This window comes from Anabrus simplex, chromosome 1 (genome assembly GCF_040414725.1).
Source record: "Anabrus simplex isolate iqAnaSimp1 chromosome 1, ASM4041472v1, whole genome shotgun sequence".
NCBI lineage: Eukaryota > Metazoa > Arthropoda > Insecta > Orthoptera > Tettigoniidae > Anabrus > Anabrus simplex.
In genome coordinates this window covers 955,746,879-955,774,224 of record NC_090265.1, presented here as the reverse complement: position 1 = coordinate 955,774,224, position 27,346 = coordinate 955,746,879, and the positions used below count along the sequence as shown (strand labels likewise).

Genomic DNA, 27,346 nt, shown 5'->3' with positions numbered 1-27,346 from the left:
GGGTGTTTGTGTTTGTCCCAACACTTTCCTCTTCATATTCACACAACACACTACACTACCAACCACCACAGAAACACGCAATAGTGATTACATCCCTTCATATAGGGTTGGCGTCAGGAAGGGCATCCGGCCGTAAAACAGGGCCAAATCCACATGTGCGACACAGTTCGCACCCGCGACCCCACAGGTGTGGGATAAGCGGTAGAAAAAGAAGAAGAAGAAGAATAGCTTAACCACGAGATTGCACACTGTTTTTCTCATTGTGACGTGTTGGGTAAACCAGAGTATGACTCCAATATATTAGTAGTTGTGTTGCGCGTATATGAATTTAAGTTGCACTTGACTGGAGATTTGATATTCTTCTTGCCGTATATTTATACCGCACTGGTTCTCATTATTTTGGACAACTTCAGAGCTGTTCGGACTTGCTTCTTGGAACTGCCATTTGCCACCTCTGCTGCTCGCACAATACACCAAAGGGGTAAGAATTAACCACTTGCAGAAAAGACCCAAGATGTCTGACACTATGAACAAAACGAAGACCCAATGCGGTGGATTTGGTCAAAACTAGCAAAGACTGCCAGGAACTGGACCCGGGCCTCTTACATAGATAAGACACACAAAGAAATAAAAATATAACAAAAATAAGGGCAAAACATAATTTTATTACCAAGGGAAAATCAAAAGCTCGTATAGGCGAAACAAGAGGGTCAAAAATCAAATAGATTATATTAATTATACGTGACCCATAATCAAAGTACACAAGATTCACAGTTATTACACCTTCTCTCACTCTCTTACCTTGATATAAGACGTGACGAAAAGTTAAGTATGGTACAAGGGCTTGGCATCTACCACTATTAGATGAACATAAATTCAAGTGGGTACAAAGTATTTCTTTTATGAACATCTGGTCTAAACGACCATAAGTTAAAGGGGAAACAGCACATTATCATAACATACTACCTTGCAATTCATAAGGTAAGACATAACGCCCCCACAACAATGCACATCCCCCGAGAATACAAGATCGTTGAGTAAAAGGGCTTAAAACAGGAGAAGAGGGAAAGGTGCATCGAGTTCATAAATTAAAACAAAGAGAAAAGGGAAAAGGGTATACACGCCAAATAACTAAGATAAAATAGAAAATCGTCCCGTAAAGAATAAAACATATTAACCTAGAAAATAGGTAAAGAAAGCCAATGACGGCAATGTGAAACGAATAATTAAATTAGAAACAAAATGAATCACGGATCCAAGGGTCAGAACTACCCATGCTCACACAGAGACAATAGAGGTTAGGTCGCCGAAATCAGGGACACACAGGCCTGACGTATAAGAACGTCAACCACACAGCACATAACAAAATAAACAACCGCTCTCGAGATCAAACAGACAATACGAACCAGAAAGTGGTCCATCTTAGAGAGACGGAGTGTCTCCATTCAAAACACACAGAAACCAGCCAATCGCGTTGTTAGCTTGTATTCATACCACGCAAATGTGGTGGACATGAATATACAGAACACGTGATAAAATAATAGAACAGTTCAAGCGGTATGTTAAAGAAGCGACATGAGTGAATGGTCTCGGACGGCACACAGCAAAACAACTCACACACACACATGAATCCGTGTCACCTTCTGTTCTCAAAACAAGGAAGGGATCTAATAGGCGTGTCATCTTTCAGTATGCTACGATATGAAAACTCTTTAGCACATCCTAGTATTGCAGAGAGTACATCACGGAATTCTTCCAGGAGACTAATTAGCATGAAAGTTAGATTTTCAGACAGGTCACTTAGGCCGATGTAAGATTTGTCATCAGATAAGGAACACAGGGGTTTGTTTCTGAAGGGGCTCTCAAAGGGGAAACTTTCGTTCGATCTAAAACGGAAAGCAAAGGACCGACTGATGAAGTCAATCGACAGTCCAGTAGCTAACATGAAGTCAGTAAAGTCTTATTTGTTTTTAATAATAACTACTTCTGAATTTAATCTTATGTCACAGCGCTTTCACATTGGTGTCCTTGCTACTGCCTCATTTCTTCCCTCGTGCGTTATCTTGTGATTCATTGGTGTGAAAGTTCTGCCAAGTTAATTTAATATCTCCGTCGTAAAGTTCTATTACCCTTTTCCTGATGCAATATCCGCTGTTCTCCACACGTGCGCTGTTGAAGACATAATTTTAGTAAGCTGGATTGCGACATACATCGTGCTTCACATGGAAGCTGTACCTCATATAATATTACCTTCGTCCAACTACGACCATTATATGCCAATGACATGAACCAGTTGGTTTCAATACATACGTCCGTCCGTCCGTCCGTCCGTCCGTCCGTCCGTCCGTCCGTCCGCATCAATCCAATCCAATCCAATCCAATCCAATCCAATCCAATCCAATCCAATCCAATCCAATCCAATCCAATCCAATCCAATCCAATCCAATCCAATCCAATCCACGTGCTTAGTTTTGTATCACATATGCTAAAATTGTTTTTTTTAATTCAGGAAAAGTGTGCAACTCGAGGCCTTTAACTCCGCTTTGGTGCGTTCGGTGACGACGGACTTTCAACCCGGAGATAACCCTCGCCTCAACATTGGCGCCTTCTTGGAGACAGGACTTGGGGTGACATCTGTGGAGGGCCATCTAGAAGTTCGTCTACTGTTATTTACGGAGGTCACAATGGGGATTCCTATCACCCTCCGGCCAGACGCTCTTGGCCATAGCTACGTCAATGTCTCCATGTCTCTACCAGCGGTAAGTTCCTTAAAACTGCACCGAAGATTATCGACATAAGAAAACTGACCAAAGTATATTACTATGCACTAGTTGATATTTTAGGATGTCTAAATGCATGAGTCGAGGACGGAAAGAGCGCAGAAGGAGGCTCTGGCAAGGTACGTTAATTGGGGTCGATGACCGAGATGTCGGGCCTCTTAGAAAACGATGATGATGATCACAAAGCAAGTTTTGCGTCACCTCGGGCCAAAAAGCTCCTGACTCTGTTTAAGAAGAAGAAACGAAAGAGAGATACATAGGTTATTTACTGTTATTTACCGCCCAGAAAAAACAGATGAGAGCCTCTTCAACAATACTGCTTTGCTTTCTCAATGTGGCGTACTGTCCAATAATTCATCAAGGTAATGATGGTCCAAATTGCCTCATTCCTCAAGAGTGAAGTTGTACCTCGTGACTGTCAGTAACTGCAACTTTTCTCTTCTACCAGGGGACTTAAAGCCATGTTTAGAGTAATACATGATGATGATGATGATGTTGATGATGATTCGTGCTCCGTTGGAGTAGTTGAATGGGGGATGATAATAATAATACTATCATTCGTTCGATTGTATGGTTCCTAAACAAGGATAGCTAGGCAGATCGACCTAGACAAGCTTCACATCTTCAGAAGGAAAGTAATGTGAAACATCCTTGGGCCTATCAAAGATGGACGAGAGTGAAGGCTGAGGAAAAACACGATGTCGTCGTTGCGCCTGCGAAAACCGTTAGGAAAATTACTGACCCGCAGCACATCTGTTATGAAGAGCGAGAATTCCTTGACAATATTTGCACAATATTTAGCTTGTAATCGGGGGATAGTGGGCTCGAACCCCATTGCCGGCAGCCCTGAAAGAAGGTTTTCCATGGTTTCCCCATTTTCACACGAGACAAATACTGGGGCTGTGTCTTAACTAAGGACACGGCCGCTTCCTTACCACTCCTAGCCTTTTCCTATCCTATCTGTGTCGGTGCGCCATAAAGCATCTTGTAAAGAAAAGGAGTAAATCACATAGTGATTTCAGTTTTAGGGGTGTATATCGGATCACAAACATCTTGAGGAACATACGGGTCTAGGGGATTGGTCGTGTGGTGAGGATATCGGAAAAGGCAATGCCCAGAGCTGTGAAGGAGTGACTACCAGAAAACCTAGACCCCTTGGTAGACCAAAGCTGCGATGAAGAGATGAGCTGGAAAAGGATCTAAACCTTTTGGACGTTGCGGAAGTTCGGAAGAAAGAAGCATTACATTGGCAGAGGTGGAGGAAACCTATGTTCATCAGGGTCTGTGATGGCTGAATAAGTGTAATTATAGACTGACCTTTGCGGTGCGATGCAGCTGAAATTCAGAAATATGACATAATTTTATAAATAAACGGATCTATTCGATGATCTCGTACTATATTTTTGGAGGGATGCATTAAGCAAAGCAAAGTCATCTCTGTACAGGCCATTCAGGCCCTTGGGGGGGGGGGGGGGGTGGAAGGTAAAGGCTTCCACTATCCGTAACATCGGCACTTGTTGGGGTAGAGTGGTTAGCTCTACGCCCGGCCGCCTTTGCCCCCAGGAATTAACCTGGTACTCATTTTTGGTGTATGCTGAGTGAACCTCAGGGCATGTGCACCTCCGGAACTTGAAATCTCATTTCTTAAATGTTACGACTTCCTGACGGGGATTCGAACCCACGTCCTTCCGGGCGAACCGAGCACACCTTTACCGCCTCGGCTAGGTAGGCCCGGAGGGATGGATTGATGAGGACTTATCATTTCAGAAACCCGCTTTATTTACTCAGTGTTACTGAAAATCCATAGCCTGCTTCCAGTCATTCGACTAGGTCAGGCGAGGATAGGAAATGTGCCGGCTGCCGAAGCGTGTCGCACTCCTCTGGGGCAATGATTCACGACTGACAGATGAAATTAAATTATATTGGAGAGTGTAGTTGGAATGAAAGATGACAGGGGAAACCGGAGTACTCTAAGGAAAAACCTGTCCCGCCTCCTCTTTGTCCAGCACAAATCTCACATGGAGTGACTGGGATGTGAACCACGGAACCCAGTGGTGAGAGGCCAGCGCCTGTCGCCTGAGCCACGGAGGCTCTTCAGTGTTATTGGCATATGCAATAAACTGATGTCTGGCAAATTTCACAACTATATAATTTAATCGAAGGTTTTTGTAACCTTTAGGAGTATCTTTTCCCTACGTAAAAAGACGTTGGTGTCTATTTTTCTTACAAAGAACCTACTTCAGTGCGAGGTCGAAAAGCGCAATGTCTGCAGTAGTTGAATAATTCGAAAGCGTTAGTACTAACAACGGTGGAAACAAAATATTACCTGGTAATGACTCAGCACGCGCATACAGTAGAACAGGGTCTCTCAGAGTGCATGCACCTCTGTACACAGTGAAAAAAAAAAAAAAAAAAAAAAAAAGATTTCGCTTGGTTGACCAGCGTGCAGATCCCCACTCCTCGATTTGGAGCAATAGCTCTCTCTCTCTCTCTCTCTCTCTCCCCACGCCTGTCTCACTTGCTCCGCCTGTCTCCCTCTTCCTCACTTGCTCCGTAGCGCTCCAAATCCGAGCCGAGTTGAGCCCATCTTAGCCGAATAGCCCAGAGACGAAGCGTTGGTCCGAGCCGAGCCGAATGGGACCGATGCACTGTGCACAGGAATTCTGCGCCTCAGTTTGCACGGGTGACATTTTGGGCGTTTGGGAGGCGCTGCAGTAGAATAACAAAAAGTGAATGTATGGGAGATGCTTAGCAACACTTCACAAGGAGACATAATGGATGTTCACAAAATGTTCCAAACAAACTTGTTACTTGCACCATGAACAGTGAATGAAAAATATGGCCCGCCACAGTAATCAAAAGTTTGCGTTAGCAAGACCGAAGGCGAATTTCACGATAGTTTTTAAGGGTTCAGGAAAAGCAGCCAACTATTCACTCGTACAGTATACGTACATAATCATGCTGGTATGACGTGGTGATAGGAATTGTTGCCCTTATTCGGCTCTGGTCGGTGCATAAAAATCGTACCGTTTTAGAGCAAATTATCCTTCCTGGAAAATATGTGTCTTCAAAATTCACACCACATGGAAGAATTGGACACATTCATCCTCTGATGTGTGTTTCTTCCGCACCTACAAAAATACTATCGCACTATCTGCAGCTTTGTCACAAAGGAAAGCCAAGTTGAGGATAGAATGCACAGCAGGCTGGTTTACGTTCGACTGCATGCCATCTCTTTCGATTAGTTCTCGTCATTGCACTTCTGACCATGCTTTTTTTTTTTTTTTTTTTGCTAGCGGTTTAACGTCACGACACATTGAAGGTTTCCGGCGACGCATGACTTCGAATTCAAATACTGGTATGTTCCTTGTCGATATACTGTATAGGGCCGTCCGACCATTGTTATTGATGAAAACCCCCTAAGGTAGTTGGCGACTTCATTTACCTTGAGTCCACAAAATCCAACACCTTGTGTCTGGATGCCGAGATCAGTAACAGGATTACAAAATCAGCATCTGTTATGGCTAACCTAACAGTAAATGCGAAGGTCTAAAACACCTGTATTATTTTTTTAAATAGCAGCGAAGTCGGGATAACTCTCGTTAGGCACAAGAAACGGCCTCATGGCTTTCATCTCCACTTTCTTCGGAGGATCCTCCAGATTTCTTTGAGGGACAGAGTACCCAACACCGAAGTCCTTCAGCGTGCCAGTGTCTCCAGTGACTGCTAAGCCATTCGCATGGCTGGGCCATGTCAGGCACATGGACTGTGTGGAAAAATGAAAGGCTTTCTTGTATGGTGAGTTAAGTGAAAGTGTGAGGCTAATAGGAGGACCATGCCTTCGCTTCAAAGACGTACACAGAGTGGCGTATCGTGATTTCCGATCTGAAGCATGCAACGTGTAGGCCCTATTTATTTCCGTACAAAGCGTTTTGCGGGCCTGCATATCTCTCACTGTCGCTGGCATCGTCATCGCGGACGATAGGTCTCTTCCTCCTCCTACTACTACTACTACTATCACAGTACCATCAAATTGTCATGCCACAATAACATGAAACAGTTCGTAGCACACTGCAACCAATATCATGAACGTACATACCCATATATTGCTTTCCGGGCATTTCTGTTCGAATAGTTGGGTGAATCAGTGTCCCAAAGACACGCTCTGCTATACAGTTGAATGAAATTCAGTAAACCACTGTTGTTCAGGTAAAATATCAAAAGCACGCAAATAAAACCACGCACTTTCACCTTGTACCACACACTCGGGTGCAGTCCGCCAACACACTGACGTTCCATCACTCATTTCTGCAGGACGCCTCTCTACTAACGATCCTGCTTGAATGTACGCCTTCCAGTCTGTCGAACACACAGATCTACGCTATAACATACCTGTAAAAACACATTATTAGACAAGGAATGAAATAGTGTGGAAAATAGCCTGGAAAGCTTTCACGTTACATTTAACTGAGTCGACACGGAAGAGTATGACTTCCTCTTTAAAGAAAAAAGAGCTCCTGTTGGCTGGATCCGTGCAGGCTGCCCGGGTCGTCCTGTAACCTCTCGCAGGGCACAGAGGAAGCTGCGAACCAACTCACAATCCTGCATGCGTTTGGCGGCCTAGGAGTGACCTGCAGGCAGGACAGTGAATCGCTGGCTTAATTGTAGAAGGGACCACAACCCTAGAGTGGGGCTCATCAGCCACTCAAGACGTTGCTCAAACTCAACCGGAGTGCTAGACAATCATCCTGAGAGGACGGACGGGTACTATTTATCGATTGTTGAGCAAATAATTACGTTACTTGAGGCACGTAAAAACCTTAAAATATCAGACGAATTCAAATATCTTTAAGTATGATATCAGAGTCGGCTTCCATGGATAAGGAAATTAGCAACTAGATTCAAGCTGGAGGAACATTCTATAGAGTTGTTCGAGACTTAATATGGAGCCAGAAAGTGCCACTGAAATGCAAGTGAGAAGTATATCTTCTTACTTTCCAGTTTTCACTTATGGCTGAGAAACTTGGACGATGAGATTTAATGATGAGAGGAGAATTCAGACAGCTTATGTGAGACTGGCCATAACAATAGTTAAGATGATAATAAGATATAAAATCCATTATGTGGATTTCAGAGACTTACTTCAGTGGTACGGCCACATGCGAAAGATGGGTGCTGGTAGAATAGGACCTACCAAGAAAAATGCACGAACTCCACCAGAACGACCGAAGTCCTAGTCCAAGGGATATAGTGAGAAACAACATTCAGCAAATGGGACAAGACTGGGACAGCACTGAAAAAAGAAAAAGAAGCAGAGAAATACAAAAACAGATTTTGGTGGTAAGGCTTTATGCGCTAACCCATCGAATACATGGAACGACGTGGGATATGTATGTATGTATGTATATATGTATGTATGTATGTATGTATGTATGTATGTATGTATGTATGTATGTATGTACGACTGGTTTGCTTCAGATATTCCCTTTTGAAAGATTCAACACTATAATTCACCTCTAAGAAGTCGTAAGACTATCCTTAATTTATTTTAAGGCTGTTCTGACAGAATCCAGACGTGTGTGAGACATAAATAAATGTTGTCGGTGTTACAGAAGAACACAATATAATAATAATAATAATAATAATAATAATAATAATAATAATAATAATAATAATAATAATAATAATAATAATAATAATAATGTGCTATGTGCTTGTACAGGAGCAAGTGGATCTGTGGTGGCCGAACGGTATGGGACGGCAGCCTCTCTTCAATCTGACTGTTGCCTTCAGAAGCAATGACGGCGCCGAGACGAGTCAACTGAGCCTAAGAATCGCCTTCCGCACCATTGTGCTGGAGCAGAATCTTGTGAACGAAAGCAACCCTCAACAAGGTAAATATCTTACAACAAAGTACGATGGAAGTATCTTATATCTAAAAAGTAAGATATAGTGAAGATTATTATAGTTTTAAGGGGAAATACCTCGAGATAACCCTCTACTCATAACGCTAATTAAAGAAAATATAAATTCTTACACTTCAAATAATGAAGGCATCGGTAAAATATATGGATGACCCAGAAAAATCGCGAAAATAAGGCTCTGTAGGCTTGGCAAAACGAATACTGTCAGGGTAGGAATAGAACGCAAGTTGACCAAGGGAGGTCGAACAGGGAAGGTGAAAGCGACGATCCTAACACAAGCAGTACAGCCAGACTCAGCTGGGAGTCCGTGGTCGCTATTTCTCATTCCTTAAGTTGTAAGTCCATGAGGTCTTAGACAAAATGAGAGTAACGCTCAGACTTAGTTATTTGCTGTAGTTCTATCGGGTACTCGTTTTAATTATACGTGGAATTGAGCTTTGAACCGTATCCCGATTCTCTACTTAAGTCTTGGGTACCGATTGTATCGGGATTCGATTCCCAAACCTTGAGTTCATGAGGCAAGCAAGTAACCAACTACACTACTCACCTGACCTGCGTGATTATCTCCTGAATGTACTATGGTAGTGTAATATATGATTTATACCTGAGGTTCCCAAAGTGGGTCCACGATTATGTTTGAGGTGGTCCGCCGGCACTTTGAAAATTAAAAAAAAATATAGGCCTACTGTATTTTTCTCAATTTTTTATGTTCAAGATCCGAGATAATGGTAAAAATGGTTGACGATGTGAATTCAGAGATTAGACATTACAATTTCCGAGTAAACACCTTCTTCGGTAGATTTCGTCCACATATCAGGAGACAGTGTTCCAAAGGAGAGCCTCAACTTTATTAAGTGACATCTGGAGCAGCTGCACTTGAAGAGATTTATTTCCCGGTGACAGGTAAAAATGACATATGGATAAGGAATTAATTTGCTAAAGTAAACTCGTGTCCTCATCTCGAGGTGGTGTAGCTATTTTCAGGTACACCCCCAATGGAGGTGAGCTGCATGAACCACATACCAGCCTTCCTGCCATTTTTAAATTTCGGGTAGTAGCGGGATTCGAACCCGATCTCTTCACATGGTTACGAGAGTATTTCGGGGTTTTAGTAAGAATGTAAAGGAGAGGGCTTACAAGTTTCTGGTAAGACGCCAATTAGAGCATGGTTCCAGTGTATAGGACTCACATAAGGCATACTTGAAACGAGAACTGGAAAAGATTCAAAGGAAAGCAACACGATTTGCTCTGGGCGATTTCCGACAAAGAAGTAGTGTTACGAAAATGTTGTAAACTTTGGGTTGGGAAGACTTGGGAGTAAGGAGACGATATGCTCGACTACGTGGTATGTTTCGAGCTGTGAGTGGAGAGATGATGTGGAATGACATTAGTAAGCGAATAAGCTTGAGCGGAGCTTTTAAAAATAGGACATATCATAATATGAAGATGTTGGATTTCAAGAAGAAAAATTTGGGCTAATATTCATTTATAGGACGAGGAGTAAGGGGCTGGAATACATTATCAAGGGAAATGTTCGATAAATTTCCAAGTTCGTTGAAAACCTTTAAGAAAGAGCTAGGTAAACAACTGATATGGAATCTGCCACCTGGGCGACAGCCCTAAATGCAGATCATTGATGATTGATTAATTAGTAATTTTGCATACGTGACTAATAGAAGCAGAAAAAATTGCTTTCCCAGAGCTTAGATGCAACACATGTCTACCAGACTGACCTGTAATTTTCCGCTTAATGTTTATTACCCTTTCCTTTGTACACTGGGGCTACTATGGAAACTCTCCATTAATTTCGTATAGCTCCTTCATGCAAACAGTAATCAGATAAGTATCTACTTCAGACGTGGTACTATATTCCACCCCATTGCCTTCAGTATATCCTCAAAAATCTTATGATTTTCAGCTGCTTTTCTAGTTCTCAGCTGCAGATACGGTTTGATGTCTTAGAGGAACAGAATAAATGACAGGAAGGTCGAAGGACATGTTTAGAATGCACTGAATTATAATGATAATTATTCGGCGACACTGCAACTACAATAATGAATACGATTTGAGGTTGATGATATGTTTAGTATGTTATTGTGTTATTATTGTTAGTTATTTAGAATGCTTAGCGATCTAGTAGTTATCTTTTCATTATTAAATAATTGTGTTTACTAGTTATGTTATTGCACTGTTATTTCTATATTTAAATTTTTGTAACATTAATCTTAACACTCAAAACATATTAAAATTTTTCTGTTTATTGTAATTGGGGAACCATCCATGTAATAAGTATGTATTTTTTTATGTGCAGGCCGTACTTTCTTCTTCAGCGTAAACGGACGGGCCATCTTCTCCAAGGGCTCAAATTGGATTCCAGCCAGCGTATTACCTGAGCTATCTTACGATCCGGACACTGTACATCATCTAATGACATCTGCAAGGGACACCAACATGAATATGTTGCGCGTTTGGGGTGGTGGAGTCTACGAGTCCGATCTCTTTTATCAGGTACGTGCCTCTAACTTATACAAGATTCAAGAAAAGTTGAATGTTTGAATCATGCCCACACGACAAGATATAAAATTAAAATATTTAACTAGAATAAAATAAAGATTTATCTTGTAATAATAATAATAATAATAATAATAATAATAATAATAATAATAATAATAATAATAATAATAATAATAATAATAATAATAATAATAATAATAATAATAATAATATTGCTTTTACGCTGGTTACGTTTTTACGTCCCAGTGAATTACACTATTACATTTTAAGAGGTGCTTTTAAAAAGAGTTCTAATATAATACGGAGTTAAGGTGGATAAAGTGTGGCTTGTGGTTGTGTGGGTTTAAGTTATGTGATAAACTCACCAACAATCGAATCATGCTTAATGGGAATAAAGTTAGATTATTCATTTGAAGGCATACTGTATATCTATTTGGTAGATGCATCTACACTGTTGTACTTTAATCTTGGATAGTAAATATATACACTGACTGACAAAGCAAATGCAACACCAAGAAGGAGTGGTCAGAACTTTATGCCAATTGCAGGGTAGACTGACGTCACTGAGGTATGCTCATGATGTGAAATGCGCCGCTGTGCTGCGCACGTAGCGAACGATAAATGGGACACGGCGTTGGCGAATGACCCACTTCGTACCGTGATTTCTCAGCCGACAGTCATTGTAGAACGTGTTGTCGTGTGCCACAGGACACGTGTATAGCTAAGAATGCCAGGCCGCCGTCAACGGAGGCATTTCCAGCAGACAGACGACTTTACGAGGGGTATGGTGATCGGGCTGAGAAGGGCAGGTTGGTCGCTTCGTCAAATCGCAGCCGATACCCATAGGGATGTGTCCACGGTGCAGCGCCTGTGGCGAAGATGGTTGGCGCAGGGACATGTGGCACGTGCGAGGGGTCCAGGCGCAGCCCGAGTGACGTCAGCACGCGAGGATCGGCGCATCCGCCGCCAAGCGGTGTCAGCCCCGCACGCCACGTCAACCGCCATTCTTCAGCATGTGCAAGACACCCTGGCTGTTCCAATATCGACCAGAACAATTTCCCGTCGATTGGTTGAAGGAGGCCTGCACTCCCGGCGTCCGCTCAGAAGACTACCATTGACTCCACAGCATAGACGTGCACGCCTGGCATGGTGCCGGGCTAGAGCGACTTGGATGAGGGAATGGCGGAACGTCGTGTTCTCCGATGAGTCACGCTTCTGTTCTGTCAGTGATAGTCACCGCAGACGAGTGTGGCGTCGGCGTGGAGAAAGGTCAAATCCGGCAGTAACTGTGGAGCGCCCTACCGCTAGACAACGCGGCATCATGGTTTGGGGCGCTATTGCGTATGATTCCACGTCACCTCTAGTGCGTATTCAAGGCACGTTAAATGCCCACCGCTACGTGCAGCATGTGCTGCGGCCGGTGGCACTCCCGTACCTTCAGGGGCTGCCCAATGCTCTGTTTCAGCAGGATAATGCCCACCCACACACTGCTCGCATCTCCCAACAGGCTCTACGAGGTGTACAGATGCTTCCGTGGCCAGCGTACTCTCCGGATCTCTCACCAATCGCACACGTGTGGGATCTCATTGGACGCCGTTTGCAAACTCTGCCCCAGCCTCGTACGGACGACCAACTGTAGCAAATGGTTGACAGAGAATGGAGAACCATCCCTCAGGACACCATCCGCACTCTTATTGACTCTGTACCTCGACGTGTTTCTGCGTGCATCGCCGCTCGCGGTGGTCCTACATCCTACTGAGTCGATGCCGTGCGCATTGTGTAACCTGCATATCGGTTTGAAATAAACATCAATTATTCGTCCGTGCCGTCTCTGTTTTTTTCCCCAACTTTCATCCCTTTCGAACCACTCCTTCTTGGTGTTGCATTTGCTCTGTCAGTCAGTGTATATCCTCACTCATAATGAAACTCCCTCACCATTAAGAGGCTAGCTATTGTCATCGGATGCCTGTTAAGTTTAAAATACTATTTTCAGAAATTCAGTGAACAGGGAAAGTCATACAACACTAAAACACAGTCCAGTAGTAAACTTCTTGTGTTATGTAATTATATTGTAGCTTGCTTAATGCATAACAGGAATTTTACTTTTAAAAAATGGATATACTGTCATTTCCACCCAAGGAATTGTAAATGGTAGCTTGTACGCCTAAACCCTGTATCTTTGTACATTGTAACAAAAAAATATGACGTGTCAGTTTTCTTTGATTTAATAAATATAACGAAATAAAGCTGTTTATATCGAGCGCAATGTAAATGAAACAGGAAAACAGAATTTATTACAAACATCAAGAATGCTCAAAAATGTTTGGCAACAGATATTGGTCCAGTGGAAAGAGTAACGAAATTCAAATATCTGGAAGAAATAATTCAAGAAAATGGTTTAGACAAATCTGCAGTATAAGCAATGGTACACAAGATGGAAAGAGCATATGGTATCACAAAGAATTTTTATAACAAAAAGTGTCTATCTAAAAATCTTAAAAAGAAGGCACTACATTACAGTGGTGAAACCGGAATGCTTATATGCAAGTGAATGCCTGGTACCAAACTATATATTAGATAAACTTGAGGTACTAGAAAGGAGAATCATGAGACATATCTTAGGCCCTCTGAAAACAACAGAAGTATGGAAATTAAGATCTAAGGATGAAATATACAGGAACAGAGAAATGCCGGGCTGAGTGGCTCAGACGGTTAAGGCGCTGGCCTTCTAACCCCAACTTGGCAGGTTCGATCCTGGCTCAGTCCGGTGGTATTTGAAGGTGCTCAAATACGACAGCCTCGTGTCGGTAGATTTACTTGCACGTAAAATAACTCCTGCGGGACTAAATTCCGGCACCTCGGCATCTTCGAAGACCGTAAAAGTAGTTAGTGGGACGTTAAGCAAATGACATTATTATTATTATTATTATTATTATTATTATTATTATTATTATTATTATTATTATTATTATTATTAGGAATATAGAAAACATAACAGAAACCATTTGAAAAAGAAGATTGCAATTTTTCGGACATATTTACAGAATGGATGATTCCAGATGAACAAAAAGGATTTTCAAGTACTTTTGGGACAAAGAGGCAACAACTAGATGGATTCAAGAAGAAAAAAAAGATTTAGAAAGAAATAATATAAGAGAAGAAGAAACTATGGACAGAGAAAGATTTAGAAAGAGGGTTGAATGTATGAAAGGATTCCAAGGAAGATTGAACAAGATGTCTGGTGCGAAGTGGTCCGAGGACAGAAGGAAACAGCGTAGTGCAAGGATGAAAGAATATTGGAAGGAGCGGAAGAGAAAACAACAAAGTATGAAGAACTGAATTGAAATTGGCACGTGGTCCTTAGCAGGCCTCATCGGAAAGAAGAAGGAGGAGAAGAAGATGAAGAAACTGGAATATCTTTTGCCATTATAGCGTTTTATTTTAAATACTATACTCCACTCAACATTTCGGTGAGTAGTGGAGGAGAGCTTCTTAGTCACAGTCGAAGTTACCGCTCCCTTCCCTGCAAAGTGTCTTCACTCTCTCGCTTCACTGTGACGTATGCTTGCTACGAAAACTGCCCGCATTTACGTCACGCCAGCCCGGCCGCACTAGGCTAGCCTCAACGGGCGCCCAGCTGAGCACCTCTGTTATAAGCCTATTAGTAGAGTCCTGCGCGGATATACAAAATAATATCCTCATCCGCTTCGTATCCGCACCCGCATCCCCATCCGTAAAATTATTATCGGCGGATACTTCAAATATTCAACTACAGTGTTTTACACTCAAGGTATTGAAACGGATAGATCTGTTAACATAATACAATATACCTTACACCTGGCACCAGTACGTGTACAGTCGCAGGTTTATGAGGGATTTTCTCTTGCGACAACTACTGACGTACTGGCCTTTGTTCCTTCCTTCCATTAATTGCGGGCTGGGGCCAGTTAGCCTTAGGTCAAATTTACGGCTTTATGGTCCCAAGGCTCTATATATCACTATTCTCCTATACCAATGTCAAGGGTTGCCAACCAGAAGCAAAAACAAGAGTATACCTGAGTGAAAATCAACAAACGTCATTATTCAGAAATTATCAGCAAAATTATTCGCACTGCCATTCAGTTTGTATCCGCCAAGACACTAACTTTGCGGATATCCGATCTGCATCCGTGAAGAGCGTTATCTATTATATAGCAAAGTAAACTCAATCTCTCTTGGGCGTCTGTGGCTGAGTTTCTTAATACATTTTGTCGGGTGAACACCCAATATGTCACCAGATGTCTTTTATATGCCGACATAGTATGGTATGGAGTGTCCAATGGTACTTCTACCGACCTGCAAAAATCCGACTGCTTCGGGATCCGGAGGCTGATACTCTACCACTGATCCACAGAGGCAGCTACTTTGCTGGTATCTCAACCGTATTACCGATGGTAATTATAGGCAAGCCTATACAGAACTGAAAGCATTTAAGAGCAAATTTGGTAACATTAAAAAAATATAACTCTTCTATGACGCATTGTTTGTGTCAATAAAAATGTGTTGATGTGTTGCGTATACTGTGTCTTTGCACCCCTCTTTCACAGAGTGATGGTGGTGGCATGGCATGTATTTTGCAGTTCGGTACGCTAATCAATTTTATTGTGAGACTGAGAGACGAGAGTTCGATGGAACATATATTTTCGTCCATTCTACAAAAGTTCATCAACTAACTGTGTGGTTACGATTTGTTGGCGATGACGATAGCAGTAATAATTTTTAGGTAGGAAACAAGATCACGAAGGAAGAGTACCAGGGGTTGGTCTGGATAATCAAACACGGTGAACAAGTTAATACATATTTATTTTAAATTAAAGATAAAAGTTTAATGTTACAAGTTAAATAGACAAGGAAAAGGAAATATTGTAACAAAGTTGAAAATTAATTAAAACAAGATATTATATTATAACCTACAATAATTTATGGTACTGGAGGAAACAGATTGAGTGTAGGTCTGCATGGATTCGTCAACTTCACACTACCCCATATTCCTCTTCGATCTGGCAATCAGCTGCCCAAAGGATTGAAAACTCCACTTCGGACCAGCCTGTTATGCCTCCTGTCAGCAAATACTCACTCTACACAACGGCCAAACAGCCCTCTCGGCGAGGAAAGGAGTAAAGCGAAAGGAACACAATTACTAACTTGTCAGATCGATGTAGAATCATGGGGTTTTGATTTTATATTACAACGTTAGATGCATATAGTTGATTAGAGGAGATATATGGGGTACGTTGAGTTCTAGAGGTTGCATGATGTCAGTATGGTGGTATAGCCCAAGATCACGGCGAGGCTACCAAATTCACCGGCTCTTTGACAGGCCGGGAGGAATTCATGTTTACTCCGTTATAAGTAGTTGATCTTCCAGAAGAAAGGTCTCTTAAACAAAACCCATGATCATGTTATCATCACCGTTCAGTACAATAATATTACTATCATTTTATTACACTTTAGTTCGATACCGAGAACAATAGTTGACAGTATTTCTGCATTTTCAAGATATACATATGAACAATTTTTCACTGTACCAAACTTGACAGCCGATCGCACGAAATATATATGGCAGTGGTTTGTTGACTGCAATAGTGTCAAAGTAATGCTTAATGTATAGGCCTATGTGTATGCATCCCCTTACAGCTAGCTGACGAAATGGGCATCCTCATCTGGCAAGACCTCATGTTTGCCTGCAGTATGTACCCAACGTCCCCTGAATTCTTGGAGACAGTTCAGGAGGAGATCCGTCAGCAAGTTTTACGACTGCAGCATCATCCGAGCGTGGCGATTTGGGCAGGAAACAACGAGAATGAGGCGGCACTTCGTGACAACTGGTACGTACTTCTTGTTCATTAAACCTTGCAGATTTTTCTTTAATACTTCTATTCCCATAAATTCCCATAAATTAAAGATATCCCATAAATGTTCCCTGTCAAGATGAAAGTGAGAATCTGCTACTCAGTGTGAAAATGGGCGTGGAAGGTTAAGACTTGCAGGTTCGTTAACTTCGGCACTGATAAATAGAGTGGTCGTTTCTATGCCCAGTCATCTTTGTCCGCATGAATTAACCTGGTACTTATTTTTGGTGTAGGCTTAGTGAATTTTCTGGAGTGCCTCTCCGGAAATGGAAATCACGTTTCTTAATTTTCGACTTCCTGACCAGGAATTGAACCCCGTCTTTCTGGGCGAATTTGGGTGAATAGATTTACCGCCTCGATTCGGCAGCTAATACCACACTTCCTCGTAGTGCAGCCACCTAGGCTCGCTGTGGTGCACTGCAGCGGATAGGTTGCACCACAAGATAGTGTCATGACAGTTTTTCATTAGGCCCATCAAGAGGCAGTTGTGTGCACACAGTGTACGCAGAAGTATGATCTCTATTGTGAAAGGTGATTGAATATGAGTGGTCGAACTTGAGAATGTCGCACTTTGAGCAACGGGAACATTTCAAGTTCTGCCAGATTTAGGCTAATCCACCAGCGAAACGTTTGAAATCATGAGGCCGAATTCGCCCATACCACTACGAGGGGAAAACTGCGAAAATGCAGGTTAAAAGACTGGGTTATGCTTGAATGTTTTATACGAGTATTTTATTGCTAGTTGAGAAGTGTACACATGGAATTTATCCCAGAAAGGAAACATTGCAAACAAGTAGAGCTACAAGGAGATTCATTTCATCGTAAGCGTCCTGAGCTGTGGTCTATGAAGAACTAACTGGTGCTGCACGTCAGCGCCTGTGAACATTGTTCTGTTCTTGTCCAACAAGAACTAATACGGTAACAAATCCTCTATAGTGATCTGACCTCGCATCATACGATTTCTTTTTCTGTCCTTACTTGGAAGCAGAATTATGTGAGAGTACATTTCATTTCGCCGAGAGGAGATCATTACTGCTACCAGGTGTCTCTTATAGGATCTTCCTGCCAATATACATGGTGTCCTAAAAGACATCCACAAGGCTTAGTACATTGTGTGGGATGTCGGACTGATCGGTTTTTCAAGAAGGAGCCCCTGTCCGGAAATGCACGGTTTGGGCGCTGGCAAAGCGGACTGCAATGGTAGAGCTGCTAAAAGATTATATGAGGTACGTTTTCCAAACAGACGTACCCGACATCATTTCACGTTCATGGCCATCGAGAGACGACTAAGAGAAAGACAGTTCCACGTAGGTAGTATCAAGAATATGGTGTATGACTCTCCTGTAACGTCAACGGACGACCTAATTGCTCGAGTCCACGGAACGATTGAAATTCCTCAAAGACGTATTGGGCCAGGCGTGTGAGGCTTAGCACCGCAGATGTAGGCTCTGCAATGGCGTAAGAGGTGCACAGCTCGAACGCCGTTTGTAATGAGCCCGATGTGCTACTCATGTTTGGTTTATTGGCGACATGTGGAGCGCACACCCATCTCACACTTCGAAGTGCTACAGCGTCCAAGCCGTGCGTTTCTGGATATGGGTTCCTTCTTGAAAACAGATCAATTTGCCTTCACGCACAACATCCCAAGTGTTGTTGGTGTTTTATTCGGACACCCTGTATTTCAGCAGTGATTCCAACAACCATATCATAGCTCACGGACGTGCATAGCGAACAACTACGACTATTTTGAGGGACAACGTGGTGCTGTGTAAGTGAACGCTGTGTTGTCTACACTGTAGGTGCCAGGCCACGAAATTAATAATTGGCCATTTTCCATTTTGCTTGGTTTTGCGGTCGGGTGCCTTTCCTGACGCCAACACTGTATGGAGGGAAGTATTCGCTTTTGCATGTTTCTGTGGTGGATTTTAGTGTGATGCGTTGTATGTAGATGTACACTGAGAACCAAACAAATTAACTATATGCAGTTAACACTCGATCCTGCCGGGAATTGAATCCGGGGCCCTAAGAACCGAAGGCCAGTACGCCGACCATTCGGCCAAGGAACCAGACTGGTATATGTACACAGCAACTTTAATGGTGCCCGTGCCGATTAACTTAGTCTAAGACTTTGGATATCCTGTCTGCTAAAACTTTGTCCTGACTGCATCGGGCTTTTCGGGAACTACAGTAATAACTGCGATGAAATAAATATAAGTTTTAGGTTGGTATTACACTATCAACGACATTCCTTCAGGATCTATTGTCAAATACGCAAGCAAAGTCATCTCCGTACTGGCCATGAAGGCTCTTGGAGGGGTGGAAGGTAAAGGCTTCCACTATCCGTAACATCGGCACTTGATGGGGCTGCCTTTGCCCCCAGGAATTAACCTGGCACTCATTTTTGGTGTAGGCTGAGTGAACCTCAGGGCCATGTGCATCTCCGGAAGTGGAAATCTCATTTCTTAAATTTTACGACTTCCTGAAAGGGATTCGAACCCACGTCCTTCCGGGCGAACCGAGCACGCCTTTACGGTCTCGGCCAGGCAGCCCCGTTTGTAAAATAAGTGTTAACGATTATAAAAGGTTATTACATGTTATCTTCGCAAACACTATTCTGTATAAAATATTTCATCATAGTTCACCAAACAATGAAGGCCAATTGTGTACTGTTTAGACAGACCCTACTATTAGTTAGTCACATCATGTGCACTACTAAAATAGAAACAAGAAAAGAAAACGTAAAGTCTGTGGGTTAAACCATGCATTACATAAATCATAAAACACCAATGGCCATAAAGGTTATATTAAGACGTTATTGTATTTTGCTGACCACATAGGAATACGAATGGATATTCATTTTGTACATTTCAGTGGTGATAATCCATTGCATCATGCATTACAGCAGGGTCACCAAAATATTGCAATTCGTGTGGTTTTCATTAGCATCTCTTATTATGAATTATACATGACTCTAGCGGAATCAACACTCAAAATAAACGTCTAAGTCACGGAAGATGTATAATTTCAATAATATCTTTGTCTCTACACATCCCTAAAAACTTCCCATTTTTCGATAAACAAAATACTCACCTGAGAAATTGTAAGTATACACGGGATTTCCAACAGTTGCGGTATATTCTTCATTATATAATTTGTATATTCTAATAATAATAATAATAATAATAATAATAATAATAATAATAATAATAATAGTTCTTTTTTTACGTGCCAGTAAATCTACCGACACGAGGCTGACGTATTTGAGCACCTTCAAATACCACCGGACTGAGCCAGGATCGAACCTGCCAAGTAGGGGTTAGAAGGCCAGCGCCTTAACCGTCTGAGCCACTCAGCCCGGCAATTTGTATATTCTATCAACAATCTTCTCATAACACATGTAAGAAAGATGTGATTGCCATCTAGCGCTAAAAAATTGAACTGATACTTAGCACATTCACGAAACGTCTTCAGTGTTCCACATGTTGCTGGCAGCGCTTCAACGGCAAACCCGCCCAGCATGGGTGTCATTAATCTTCAGTGCCATGGTCCGGCTCCATGGCTAAATGGTTAGCATGCTGGCCTTTGGTTACAGGGCTCCCGGGTTCGAATTCCGGCAGGGTTGGGAATTTTCACCCCTTAATTGGTTCATTTCGTTGGCACGGGGGCTGGGTGTATGTGTCATCTTCATCATCATTTCATCCTCATCACGACGCGCAGGTCGCCTACAGGAGTCACATCAAAAGAACTGCATCTGGCGAGTCGAACTTGTCCTCGGACACTCCCGGCACTAAAAGCCATACGCCATTTCATTACGTTTCATTTCATTGCCATGGTGAGAATATGTGGCGCTTGGGGTCGTGAATTCTTTGCCGATTAGACACGAAGAAAAACTGTGTTTTTCTTTCTTTCTAAATTTATTGGTGAAGTATTCCCCTATGACTGTGACTGTGTTGTAGAGAACCTCTTAACTCGTTTCTTATCATCACATAAATTTAGCGAATGCCTTTGCTGGCGGGACCTAGTGTTTACAGTGCATTATGTCTTCTGGTATGAGCTAGAGCAAACTTGTTACTTTCATTGATCTGTCTCAGCTTTATCCTTGGCTTTGACAAAGTGAAAGTGACTGAGGTATGAGTGATGCTAGTAATGCCATTCCTTCTGCAACCAGTCCCTGCTATGAATGGTGTGAAAATATTGCTCAAAGGGTCGGTTGGTGCATGCGTTTGAGTGGGCTTGACAGACTGCTATGTAATAGCAACTTATGGCTCGGTGAGGAAAGCAACGGGAAACTACCTCACTCCTCATTTCCCTAGTACGCCTTTTCAGTGATGCCTAGGCCATCTATGACAGCTGATGGCGGAGCTGTTGAGGATCCAACCAGCCTTCGGGCTGAGGACTAAACATACATACATACATACATACAAATTTAGCGACGAAAATTCTATCGAATGACAGTCCAACTCCCATGTTAAAAGACTTGAAGACTAAATCACATGGAGGTTGCTGTTTTTTATTACAATTGGCTAGTTGCTTTTACGTCGCACCGACACAGATAGGTCTTACGGCGACGATGGGAGAGGAAAGGCGTAGAGTTGGAAGGAAGTGGCCGTGGCCTTAATTAAGGTGCAGCCCCAACATTTGCCTGATGTGAAAATTGGAAACCACAGAAAACCATCTTCAGGTCTGCCGACAGTGTGGTTCGCACCCACTATCTCCCGGATGCAGGCTCACAGCTGCGCGCCCCTAAACGCACGGCCAACTCGTTCGGTATACGGAGGTTTCAAAATACGTTTTAAGGTATTATGGTATACAGAATCAATGTGGCTGTCCAGTAGTGACAAATGATCAAAACTTCTTTGCTGGTCGCGTTTACGTTTTCAAATGAAAGAATAAAACAACGCCTGGACCAAAGATGGTCCCAATAATATGGATAGTTTCCGTGTTCTTCGCGCGCGTCATGAAAGTTCCAATAATCGTATTGCACACATTGTTTCTTTAGCGCGTTTTGGTAGAACGATACTAGACGAGGCATTTAAAAAATCAACAGAAACCTACAATGAAGATGTGAAAAGAAACCGATCGACGAACTGGAGCATAAGTGAATGGAACACAATTCTGGCGGATCTTCAAATAACAATACTTTCTGGTAATTTTTTCCACATTTTGTGCCCTACAGGACCCTAGAGATCCGGCCAAACGAAAGCCGGTCTCGAACCCTGGGTACAGTAGTGAAAGAACTCTCACAAACGTGAGCTGGTGCACATAGTCTTACCTGAACACACATCCTTACTCAGCCGGACAAAAGCGCTCTTCTCAGGGATAACATGGGGATCAATGGGCAACATAAAGATAAAACACTAGGATATGTGACTAATCAGGTAAGAATCAGCTAAATTAAAATAAAAAATCTAACAGAAAATATCGCTGCATTCAAAGTTTAACAAACAGGGATTTATTACATAAAATAGAATCTATTTACAAATATAAGAGCTTTCAAAATGCTTGGGTCAAGATAATGTTGAGCCGATGACAACCAGTTCACTGCCTTCACGAAACAGCGGTGCTGTAACAAGCATGTTACAATTGTGTAAGTAACGAAATCTAGAAAGATGGATATCTGCTAAAATACACCTCTAACAGTAATTCCCATCAAATTTACTATGCCTCGTACCATCGAACCCCGGTGCAAACAAATATCACCACATAATGTACAGTGTCCTGACTCGGTCATGAACCCTAGTCCCATGAAGAGTAAGGCGTATAATATTCATATACAAACAATATAAAAAGAACACAACCAACATATCCAAGGGTGTCAATATCAAACGGGCCAGTGTTAAAATTAACGTAGAATAAATAGAACATTAAAAAAATCTCTCCCTGCTTTCAAAACATCAAGGTCGTCTCCTCCCCTTAACACACTCGACAAGCTGCAGACGGCAATATAACCCAGTTTCAAGACTGTGACGTCAGGCACAACAACCCTCACCCTCCGACCACTTCACAAGCGACAGTCCACATAATTTACGAGCTCAGCTGGGCTGCAGGCTAAGAAATCTCGCCTTTCAAAAACACCTCACGTAATCTGCTGCTAAAAGCCCTCTTTTAAATACACCTGGGCTATCCGCCCTCATCTCAATATCACCAGCAATATCACAAATCTTACTTCCGCCTCCCATCGGCTCAACCTTGGTACTACAAAAACACAAATCACTAAGCGATAGTCACATGGCCATAATAAGGCATCTCCAATACATCCAATATACTCTCAACTGTGTTGGGCTTTCTCATATCAATACATACAGTCAGCTACATGCATAATGCTCATATCTCTCAAATATACGGACTCGCTCGCCCTATCAGTGAAGCTAGGTGAATTACGGGTTACATCCTGGTCACAGCTATACACATCTACGTCTGCAGAGACAAATGCCTGAACGCGACATAATAAAAAGTGCCTGCCTGTTAGACTAACTACTATGACCAAAGGAGTTCGACCTGACCCATAAAGATAACACGTACGCTAATATAATACTATCAAAGGAAATATAAACACACCCACAAGGAATCTACAAACAATCATCTACCCTAATGTACGGGGCTCGAGCTTGAGGCCTAGCTCTCTATTACCAAGAAATTCCTACCATAACTAATCTGTTGACTGACGGCCCCCCTATTCCTATCTAAATTTAAATGACATGCTTGAAACAGAATTGGAAAGCTCTGACCTTATGTGATTGATGACATGACGGAGCGGCCCTCCCTGTGGACCACTGAATTTACCACATCATGACATACTGCGACGCTTGCAGCAGATACTGTTGACCACTTGGAGACATTCTTTCTTGTGTGACTCCTTCGTACAGCTCCTTAGATGGTTGGAAGATGTCCCCTTCGACGTCGCGCTGATCAGGTACTCCCAACGTTCCTGCATCGATGCCCGTTGTCGTGTTGGCTTCAGCTCCGGTTGTGGCTTCCTCGAAATGATGATGTAAAAGCTCGTTCTGGCTTGATGCAGGGGTAACTGAAAACAAATTCATTCATTACAGACTGTCCAAACTCGATGCCTGTTTCCACGACTATCGTGTCTCACACGTTACATTGACCAAGTCTTGTTCAGAATTTTAAACCTGGTACACTATAGTTTCTTCACTAACTGTTATTCCGTCCTTTCACTCGGATAACATGTAGTTCTGAATTACCCTGAGCCTATATTTATTTTAGCATTACGTCAGTTACAACTTGACCTCACAGAAATATGAAGCTACTAGTTCATCAGTCTCTTATAAGCAGTACCTCATCTCATCATAGCATATCACCACCGGTAAAATCAAGAATTCAGCTGAATATTCAAGTTGATTACTTCCTCGCAGATACAGTAGTACTAGTTGTATGTGCAGCTCGAAGACAAAGCGTTGTTCTCAGTACCAACACGCAGTATGACGACTCGTTCAAGCAGCCTTCTGGTCAAAGAATGAGACTGATATGCCAGACGGCCTTGTTTTTATAATCCAGTTTAGCGTAACCACGCCGCTTGATCGCGTGCAGGATACGCGCGCCCGCGACTCGAAGTTTTCCCGCACAACGCACGTCAAGTACCTTATTTAACGGATGCATTTATGATTGCAGCCCTAATGCATATCAAAATTAAGCAGAAATTATGCAGGTTGCAATACTTGTATCAAATCCAATGCAACTCTTCCGTAACCAAAGATATTAATTTAATTCTTTCTTCCCTCCTAATGTAAGTTTTGCCGGGATCCGGGAAGCGTCCCCAATCTTCATTAAGAGGCTTGGCTTGGGACATAACTCCCTTTAATGAGGTTCTGGAGATTTCTCATAATGATGCTCTAGCTCTCTTCACACAAGAACGCTTCTTCTGGACTCTTTTATGAAGTATACTAGAAGACAATGACTTCATGGGTGGTCTTATGTAATCCCAATATCCAATACTAAAATCTATACTATTAGTCCATGAACAGTACGGTTCAATTTATTATTACTATTGTTATAATCCTATACATTGAATATTGTATTTGTAAATCCCCCCCTAAAATGTTAATAGAACACTCGAAAGAACTGTATCCTCTCTTAGCTTGTATCAGTTTCGAAACGTCAACACACAGGAAATTCTCACAACATGCCACTGAATTCTAATAATAATAATGTTATTTGTTTTTACGTCCCACTAACTAGTTTTACGGTCTTCGGAGACCCCAAGGTGCCGGAATTTAGTCCCGCAGGAGTTCTTTTACGTGCCAGTAAATCTACCGACACGAGGTTCAAACATTACACTTTTATACTCGTATATTTTATACAATTTTCTTTCTTTTAAAAAAATCCGTTTAACCTCTAGGGCTGTTTTTCCATAGAACTAAGCGAGGGATCCTACCTCTACCGCCTCAAGGGCAGTGTCCGGGAGCGTGAGACTTTGGGTCTGGGAATACAACTGGGACGGAGGACCAGCACCTAGCCCAGGCTGTCTTACCTCCCTGGAGGCCTTGTGCGGGGATGGGAAGATTGGAAGGGATAGACAAGGAAGAGGGAAGGAAGTGGCCGTGGCGGTTAAGTTAGGTACCATCCTGACATTTGCCTGGAGGTGAAGTGGGAAACCACGGAAAACCACTTCCAGGATGGCTGCGGTGTGAATCGAAATCCCCTCTACTCAGTTGATCTCCTGAGGCTGGGTGGACCCCGTTCCAGCCCTCGTACCACTTTTCAAATTTCGTGGCAGAGCGGGGAATCGAACCCGGACCTCCTGGGGTGGCAGATAATCACACTAACCACTAGGCCTACGTCACAGAGGCGGTCTTTATATAATTTTGCTGACAATTTTCTTTGATAGTGTAATACCAGTCTTACGGAGGGAGTTCCTGGAAATTCATTTTGTGAGAAAGAGCAAATCACAGTTGAATGATATTCTCCCTTGAAAGTATTGGTTCACTGTCTTCAACACAGACTTTGACAGGCCACAGTGATGCTTCACGTTGTGACGCTTCTAATCTGATTACGCCAGGTCTGGCGGTCTATCGCCTTGTGACTAACCTCATAGAAAGATATACCGAGCTCGATAGCTGCAGTCGCTTAATTGCGGCTAGTATCCAGTATTCGGGAGATAGTAGGTTCGAACCCCACTATCGGCAGCCCTGAAAATGGTTTTCCGTGGTTTCCCATTCTCACACCAGGCAAATGCTGGGGCTGTACCTTAATTAAGGCCACGGCCGCTTCCTTCCCACTCCTAGCCATTTCCTGTCCCATCGTCGCCATAAGACCTATCTGTGTCGGTGCGACGTAAAGCAACTAGCAAAAAAAAAAACATAGAAAGATACGCCTACCGGGGGCCGTATCTGGTCCATCCACTGGATTGAATGTCTCCCTCGCCATCTACTGCCTTTAACCTTGCCTTCAACCAGTTTCTTCTGGAGACGTATCCGAACTATCGCAGATTGACAGGATCGATCCACTACAGAAATCTTACGTGGATACGCAATTCTTCTAATATTGACACTTTGGTTCGATGTTAGTCCAAGAGATATGAATAATTCGCTGGTACATCCACATCTTAAAGCTCTCAGTTTTCTTCCTATGTGCCTGTTTGATTGTTCACGACTTGGTTGCATACGTTGTAATGAGGAGAGTGTGTACCAGATATTAACTTGGTATTCTTATAGATAGGTCTCTCCAGATTCTGTTCAACGCTGTGGTGGCTGACTTACCATAGTGGTTTCCTCGTGGTTTCCTTCTGAACTTCCTCCTAAGTACGCATGCTAATTGATGATGTGAAACATCGATTCGTTAGAGAATTATAAACCTATGTACTCATAATTCGGATACGTGTCAACATCACGAAATGCTGTTGTGCTCGTGTATTGGAACTCTTCTGACAAATGGCGGCTGCTCACCATCAGACTGGGAGGGCTGCGAATATAGCTTACGAAGAATAGTGTTGGAGGTTTCACCATGTTACATATTGCTAAGAGAATACTTTTATGGGTCTCCATATTGTAGCAACGTAGAAAACTGCGTGCTGACCTTCCAGTCTCACCTGGACTGGCCTCCGTTTATTCTAAGAATAGTGCGTGAACGGCAGAATTAAGCATTAAGCAAACTATTGGGCAAAATCACGTCGATAAAGTAGCAGTTTTGAATAAATATGTTTCCTGTAACTTGAAGGATATTCAATCTGTCAAACACACAATTTCAATATAAAATCAATAAATAAAACAATAATAAACAG

General features: G+C 42.5%; 1 protein-coding gene across 1 annotated transcript in view; it reads left to right on the top strand.

Annotated features, from left to right (window-relative positions):
* beta-Man (beta-mannosidase) overlaps positions 1–27,346 on the top strand; it is a 101,616-nt gene that overhangs the window by 34,138 nt on the left and 40,132 nt on the right. The window contains exons 4-7 of the mRNA XM_068228033.1: positions 2,510–2,759; positions 8,503–8,674; positions 11,016–11,212; positions 16,895–17,085. Coding sequence (XP_068084134.1) covers positions 2,510–2,759; positions 8,503–8,674; positions 11,016–11,212; positions 16,895–17,085 — 810 coding nt within the window. The remainder of the gene's footprint in view (positions 1–2,509; positions 2,760–8,502; positions 8,675–11,015; positions 11,213–16,894; positions 17,086–27,346) is intronic.